At 44.8% G+C, this 8,358-nt stretch overlaps 1 protein-coding gene across 1 annotated transcript; it reads left to right on the top strand.

Annotated features, from left to right (window-relative positions):
• Window positions 1-216: 216 nt before the first annotated feature.
• LOC309879267 (uncharacterized protein) lies at window positions 217-5,221 on the top strand (the record flags this gene model as incomplete). Its single annotated transcript, XM_082762804.1, has 2 exons — window positions 217-1,138; window positions 4,266-5,221. The coding sequence occupies 2 exons, from the start codon at window positions 217-219 to the stop codon at window positions 5,219-5,221; spliced, it is 1,878 nt and encodes a 625-aa protein (XP_082618930.1).
• Between the last annotated feature and the right edge of the window lie 3,137 nt (window positions 5,222-8,358).

Genomic DNA, 8,358 nt, shown 5'->3' on the forward strand with positions numbered 1-8,358 from the left:
TTATTTTTTTCCAGCAGTGACCTGCTGGCTACTGCTTTTTGATCATCAATCATTGAGGGTAGCTGTTATTTTTTTCTCCAAATAAGCATGTCTATTCACCCAGAAAACACCAAATCCTGCTTTAGCCTCAGGCACTGTGTAATCCTGCAAGCTGGAGAAACGATTTCACCTCTCCTCTGTGTTCCTCTCCATATCCTCTGTACCAGAACCGGGAGCATGACTGGGGGAAACCACTCGGGTGTGACAGAGTTTGTCCTCTTGGGCTTCACCCACCTGCAAGAGCTGCTCTTCATAATTTTCTTACTCATCTACATCACCACTCTGGTGGGGAACCTGGGAATGATTGTCCTCATCAGGACTGACCCGCAGCTTCACACCTCTATGTACTTCTTCCTCAGCCACCTCTCCTTTCTGGACATCTGCTATTCTTCATCCGTGACTCCAAAGCTCCTGTCGGGCCTCCTCACTGGTAGGAATGTCATTTCTTTCAATGGCTGCATTACACAGTTTTTCTTCTGCATGGTCTTCATCACCACGGATGCCATCTTCCTGGCCATCATGGCATACGACCGCTACGTGGCCATCCGTCAGCCTCTGCACTACGTGGTTGTCATGTCCCACAGGGTCCGTATCCGGCTGGTGGTGGGCTCCTACACTGCTGGTGGCTTGAACGCCTTGGTGCACACCGCCGGTCTTCTCCGACTGTCCTTCTGCGGCCCAAATGTTGTCAATCACTTCTACTGTGAAATCCCACCACTCCTGCCGCTCTCATGTTCTGAAACCCAGCTCAACGAGGTGGTGATGGTCTTGTGTGCCGCCTTCATCATCACCACCACAGGCCTGGCCATCCTCACCTCCTATGCCTTCATCCTGCTCACTGTCTGGAGTACCCGCTCTGGGGAGGGCAGGCACAAGGCCTGCTCCACCTGCACCTCCCATCTGATGGCTGTTGCCCTCTTCTATAGCTCTGCAGCTTTCCTGTACCTCCACCCCCTCTCCAGTCACGCAGAAGAGGAAAGGAAAACAGCCTCGGTCTTCTACACTGTGGTGATTCCCATGCTCAACCCTTTCATCTACAGCTTGAGGAATGTGAAGGTGAGGATTGCCCTCAGAAGAGCTGTGAGGAAGCTCCTCTCCTGTGCAAATCACCACCAGTCTCCCTCCAGCCACACTCAAACAGCTGTCACCTGACGGAGCTGAGGCAGCAGAACAAGTAAATTGGACACCTGATGCAATGAGGGCACTGCACATTCCTGCATATCTCTTCAGAATACCTTCTGCCTTGTGCTGAACACTGTGTGAATTGTGACTGAACCCCATGATGAGGTCCCGTGAAGACAGAATTGCCCATAATTATGATATCTGATAGAATGAAGAAAAACAGCCCTAAAAACACTTCCATTGTTTGTGACACTTTCATAGGAAATGAATTTATAAGCATTGCTAGAATCTGCACATCCAATACTTTTTGCTGAGGAGGTTTTATGCTAAATCACAATAATATTTGAATTTTGGCGGCTAAAAGAGGTGGCTGAAAGCAGGAGACAAGCTAAATAAAAAATATTTCATGGGGAGGGACAATGCTTTTCATCACTTTGGTTTAAATTTTTCTAAGTAGTTGCCTTGGGTTTTGCTTTAGAAAAATGTACCTGATCTATTATTTTGTTTGGCTTGTCCAAGGGTAGTCCAGGCAGAGATTATTTTCCATCCCAGCTGCAGCTTAATAATTATTTCTGTTTCCAGGTTTCAGAGACAGGGTTTGAGTCATCTCAGTCCAGTAGTCATCAATTCTAATTGTAGGCTTTCATATCTGGGTTAGTCACCACTGGTTCCCCTTTCAGAGACGACTAAGCATCTGGGGACCTTGATTCATCTGATCTATTTTTAACATGCCCATCATGGCGAGATGAATTTTTCTGGAATATATGTTTTTTCCACTTGCTGCTTGGCAGCTGAGGACGATGGGCTGACATGTAGCCATGGCAAATGCAGATTTTGTCCAGAGCAATCACAATCAGGCTATTCTGAAGGGTATACTTAAGCACAAGGGAAAGCATCAGATCCCCACGCTGATGTTCCAGAGTCCTTCAAAAATGCCCTCAAAGGGAGAAAGAGAAACCAGCTTTTAGTCAATGATTTATAATTCAGCTGTACATGTTGCTCAACATGCAAAGGAGTTTCTGGAAAGAACAGAAAAGCAAAATGGATGAAGATAGTCAGTATCAGCACCACGCTTTTGCTTTAACACAAAGGTCACAAAGATCAGATATTAACTTCCCGAATAAATTTTCCATGGATGATATGAAATACTTCCTAGAAGACCTAGTGGCAAATGCTATTACCATTCTGTTCTTTTAAAATCAGTTAAAGGCAAACTTCTCCCCATAAATCCAGCTGTGACTCTATGCCTGGGTCCAGCTCTCTGGGTTTTTAATAACAGGATATCCTATATAACATTAAAACAAACTGTGGCAGAAGAGTTCTTGAATGGTTTTCCTCCCCTTCTCCCCCCCCGCCGTGCCCCAGCTAGTGTTTGTGACACTTCTCCAAAAGCTGAGCTATTGCCTAATCCTTGAATCTCTGTTTTACATCAATTCTTTTAAATTCTTCACAATTTCGAGATACAAATCACACATAAAAAGAAGAAGGAAAACCTCTCAGGCTTGCAGTTAACGTGCTGAAGCTAATTGTGTTTACTTATCAGTGCATGTCTCCTCCGCAAGGAGCTGTTTCCAAAGTCATCAACTCCCAAGAGAAATTTCTTGCATGACAAAACATGCTGGGAGGGAAGGGGGGCGTTTGACAAAACTTTTTAATGGAAGAATCATATAAACAGCAGCTTTTCTTGGTCAAGGGTTGATGCCCTTTATGGCTGACAAATCATTCTTGCCTTTAGCACGAACACAGGGAGAAAGTGGGGCTTATTTCTCACACCAAGTTTGGGTTTAGAAGACAACTAGTCTCGCCTCTCTGTCGCCCGTAAACTGAAAAGGGTCCTGAGGTGTGAGCAAACAGGTGAGTTAAGAGCATCTCCCAGCATCAGCCTGAAAGCGCTGCCGAGAGCTGAGCTGTTAGGAAGGGTGGACTGAAGCACACAAAACACTTGCCTGAGGTCAGGATCTCTCAGGTGAAACTGAGGAACCCAGAAGATGCTTTTCTGAGCGGAGGGTGCTGGAGCTGCACAGCCTGGCGAGCTTCTACTCATTACTGTGCTCGAAACTCACTGTGTAGCAGCACTGCCTGGGTTGTAGGGAAAACCTCTGATTGCGTTAGGGTGGTGTGAAAGCTTCTGTAACTGGTTTTGAATTCCTGGAAAGGAATATAACTAGCTGTGAAGTCCTGGTCTCACTAAGTCCAGATTTAAGAGATGCGTGTATAGGTCAGATAAGGGCATGTGCATTGAGATTTTCACGTGCTGAAGGATCCTTTCCAAGGGTATAGTTTGATGTCTTGTGTAACTGCAACCAGTTCTAACTTCTCTTTTGGGAAGAGGTGTTATTATTTTTTTAAACTGCATTATCAGAAGCTTACTTCCCCAACTTAGCAATGGCACCGTAGCGTTGCTGGGGTAGTGATTTTAAAAAATTCCACTGTTATTGATTTTAAAAAATTCTTTCCTTTACCTTTCTCAATTTAGTGGCATCACAAGAATGATAGAAATGGTCTATTTAAAGGTGCATGTATGTTGATATTTACACTAAATACCCTGTTTCGAACAATTCAGAGTTGCTCCCACCTTCTTCACAGGAAGGAAGGGAAGAAATGAGAATTTTATTGTGACATATTCTGGCTTTCCTAAAATAAAACCTCTAAAAATATCTCTATCTCTCACTAACGTTTTTCCTCTTCTGAGACCAAATAAAATAAAATAAAATTGAAATATAAACAAATCAGACTTGGATTTCTAATGTCAGAAATATCTCTAATGTCATGCTGGGGCTGCCTCATTGGACCTGAGTTATAAACTTCTCAAAATCTTCAGAAAATAGAATAAACTTTCCTATTTGTGAAATGACTTTATCAAACCAAATTAGGACCAGAATAAAACCATTAGAAATGCATTCCAACATACACCTTGTTTACTTTAAAATGTATTTTGAGACAAACATTGAATATGTTCTATATATTCACGTACAATTCTATGGTTGCTGCCTCCACACCTTATGTTCCCTGGTAAAAAGACACACCTCTAACATTTATCTAAGGGGGGTGGAAGGAACGAGTATGCTGACTTTGTGTTTCTTTGCATCTCTGCTTTTCTACAGTGACTGTTATGATGTTGGCCAGGGGAAATCACACCCCCAATGATGAATTTGTGCTCTCGGGATTCTCAGAGCACAGGGATGTCCAGGCTGTCCTCTTTATGGTCTTCTCGGTGATCTACGTGGTCACTTTGCTAGGCAATCTGGCGATGATTGTGTTGATCAGGCTGGACTCCCAACTCCACACTCCCATGTATTTCTTCCTGAGCAGCTTGTCTTTCCTTGACGTCTGCTATTCTTCCTCAATCACTCCCAGACTGCTCTCAGACCTCCTGGCATCAAGGAAGGTCATTTCTCACTCTGAGTGCCTTGCACAATTTTATTTCTACGCTGTCTTTGCCACCACTGAGTGCTACCTCTTGGCAGTGATGGCCTATGACCGCTACGTGGCCATCTGCAGCCCTCTGCTCTACGTGATCTCCATGTCCAGCAGGGTTTGTGCATGGCTGGTTGCTGGCTCATACCTTGCTGGGGTTCTGAATGCCACCATTCACACAGGGGTGGCACTTCGGCTGTCCTTCTGCGGCTCCAATGTCATCAATCACTTCTACTGTGAGGGGCCCCCGCTTTATGCCATCTCTTGCACAGATCCCACCATCAACGAAGTCGTGATGTTCGTCGTGGTGGGATTCAACCTGTTCGTCACCAGTCTGACCATCTTCATCTCCTACACCTACATCCTGGCCACTGTCCTCAGGATGCCCTCAGCTGCCAGCAAACGCAAAGCCTTCTCCACATGTGCGTCCCACCTGGCTGCTGTGACCCTCTTCTATGGATCTGCTGCATCCATGTACTCACGGCCCAGCTCCAGGCATTCCCAGGACCTGGACAAGGTGGCCTCTGTGTTCTACACTGTAGTCACCCCCATGCTGAACCCCCTCATCTACAGCCTGAGGAACAAGGAGGTGAAGGATGCTCTGGGGAGGGTGATGGAGAGGAAGCATTCCTCTGACAGATAGTTTTTCTTGGTGAGTCAGAGGAATTGAGAGATCTTCTTAGAACTTCCTATACCTCTCCATTTCTGCAGCAGTGGTAATGGAAGATTCAGTGCTCTCCAATATACTACTGATGAGCAAGGGGACAGAAGTATTGGTAAATCTCTACTTTGTTCCTAAATGCCTGTTCATGAGCTGCTCTTGGATTGGGCCATTTATTGACCTTACTCAGTCAGGGATGCATTAGTTACTTTGTCTGATAAGAATTTCAGGAACCGAAGGCCTTCTGAGTCTTTGTGGTCTGAGAATGCATTACCACTGTTGCCTTGAGCAGCAAGAAGAAATAACAGCTGTTGCTTTCAGCATGAAAATGATGACAAGAGATCTTTTAATGCCAAAGAACAGGCACATTTCTGGTGAACACACCTAGTGCGTTACAGCTGGTTGACTATGAAACATGGTCCTCTAGCCAGCAGACCAAGATTCATTTCCCACTGACTGTGTGACACAGGAGTACAGCTTTGTCCTATCTCATAAAGTTCTTCCCAGGTTGCCTTTCTAATCTTTAGCTGGTAAAAAAAAAAGCATGCCCATAGATGATCCAGCCACTGAGGCATTTACTGCCTACCTCCTGACATGGGCTACAGGAGGAACTTGGCCTGTGCTGTTGAGTTAGGCACTGTCTTCCCAGAAACTTCCTCCAAAGCCCTGTTTCCTCCTTCCTGCCACCACTGCTTTGCGGAAGCCCTGTGGCCCAGATAATGCAGCGTCACTGGTAATAGCAGCAGACACTGGGCTTTATAACAACGTTTTGCTGCAACAAGGACTTATTTTTACTGTAGCTGTGTTTGCAATTTTTTTCTCAGAAACTTCTGCAGTGCCTGCAACCTGCTCAAGGGTCAGACAACTGTGCACAATGGTGAAGGTGCCTGCTCCCTATCCTGGCACTTTGAGCTTATTTTTATTGTATGATTGCTAACTGCTTTAGCTTGGTGTTGTACAGTTGTGTAATTTTTCCTCTAAAATAAATCATAAGATACATTAGGTTGACTAACAAGCTTTAGTAATTATAGTTAAGCTAACCCACTAGACCAATAGGAGAGGAAAGAGTACTGAATAGGAACAAATGTGGTAGGAAAATAGAGAAGTGATCCCAAGCAGACCCAAGACCAGCGTGGCAGAAGCTTTCACCATAACCAGTGCTCCCACCATGCACAACACAATATCTCCTCAATGAGGAGGTGACGGTGCTGCTTGGTCACTGCATGATCCCACCAAGGAAAGAAGACCTCAGCCTGGAGGTGGGGAGTTAACTTCAGGGATGAGGGGCAGGGGCTTTAATCAGGAGAGCTTGGAGGAGCATCCATCTGCAGGCAGCCAGGCCCAGACAATTGCCCTTAGTGTGTCACACACCAACACACTGACCTCCAGCTCTTCGTTTTGGAGCCCGCACTAACTCTGACAAACAAAGTAGATGTAGAGTTGCTCTTTGTCATTAACAAGGAATAAAGTTTCTTTCTTGTTAGTCCCTGCTAATTAGTCTCTCATGCCTTGTTAAGAAGAATGAGTGAAGTTGACTACAAGCCCTCCGAGAAGCTTTCAGGGTGATTAGGAAACTTTCTTTGTAAACCCCAGAAGGACTTGTTAAGCCAATGGCTCCTTGAAGGGTGGTTGGTCTCCAAAGAGCACTTCTTGCTCTGGGAAGAAGGGCAGCATCATTAGTGATGGAAATAATCTTAACCCCCTGTGTGACAAAAGCCCAGAGCCCAAGGTCTGCTGGAAGGGCTTTCTGTAGGCCAAGCTTCTGTTGGTTCCCACTAATTGGACTATTTGTCCCTGCCTGCTTTTGATCCATGTGAAAAAACACCACACAAAACACCAAAACCAAGTAATAATTTCAAAATTCTCTTAAGTGTGGTGAAAGTTGTAGTTGGCCCTGGGCAGGAAAGCACATGCCAAGTGGTGACCCCAGCCTTGATCCTAAAATCCTGCTGGGCACGGAAGTAGGGCTGCAGAGATGGGTGGTATGCAGGCTCTGACAGAGGGAGCTGGGGAAGGTCCTCATACTTCTGCTCACCTGAGAACCTCTTCAAGGACTCCTCAGACCTTGAATTTATTGGTGTCACTTGTCTTAGGAATGATTTTCTCGTGTCTTTATTATTTCTTAGACTGTGAGGCAAGTTGAAGTACTAAACGTACATTCTCCACCCTTGGCCTGCTGTCACAAATGTGTTTCCTACCACTAAGAAGTTAGGATTGGTGAATAAGCTCAAGATTGGATTCACCTGGCTCACAACATCTAAAAATCCATTGTCTAAATATAAGATAATTAGCCAAGATACCTCTAAAGTATGAGGGAATAGAAGTTTTATCACGTCTTAAGACAGGTGGTTAAGACAGTTGTGGTGCAACAGGAGCAGCTCTGGAAGGGCCAGTGCCAAGGACCTGCTACCTATAGCATACACATTTCAGGACAGTTTTCTTCGTATTAAGTTTGTTCTGGTCACAGCATTTGAACACCCACTGGAAGATGAAGTGCTTTAGAAGCCACTTTCAGTTTTGTTTCATCCAAGAGGAACCCAGCTCTACAGCCTGACCCCCAGCCTGTGATGCAAATGAAAGTGTGGTGGGGGAAGGAATGGAGGAGGTCATCTCTAAACTGCACAATTTGCCTGAACAAGAACCGATGGAAATAAAGTCTTATTGATCATGGAGAGGGAGAAGGAACACTGATTTAATTTCTATTTTTCTACATTTGAAGGAGATGGATCTGCTTTGATCCTTCTAACCCCACCACCCATCTGAGTCCTTATAATAAAAATAAGCTTTTTTTTTCTTCTTCTTCTTTTTTTTTTTTTTTTTTCCTTTCAGTTGGACTAAAACTTTATAAAGGAAAATAAAGTACTTTAATAACTTGGAAACAACTTTATCTTTCTTGTTTGTCTTCCTACAAGTGATGCTGGAAATGTGTGTTTCAGGAAAGAAGCAGGCCAGAGTTTGGTTGCCCTCAAGGTTTCTTCTTGTACCACTTGCTGTTTCCTAAGGTGCAAAAGACACTGGCACATGTTTGACATATATGCCATATAGCCTTCAGAGGAGTCAGACCACTGGAACAGCATCTGAAAGATCACAGGGAGACCTGGAGGCATCTCCATGGTGTT

This window comes from Aythya marila (genome assembly GCF_965140915.1).
Source record: "Aythya marila genome assembly, chromosome: 5".
NCBI lineage: Eukaryota > Metazoa > Chordata > Aves > Anseriformes > Anatidae > Aythya > Aythya marila.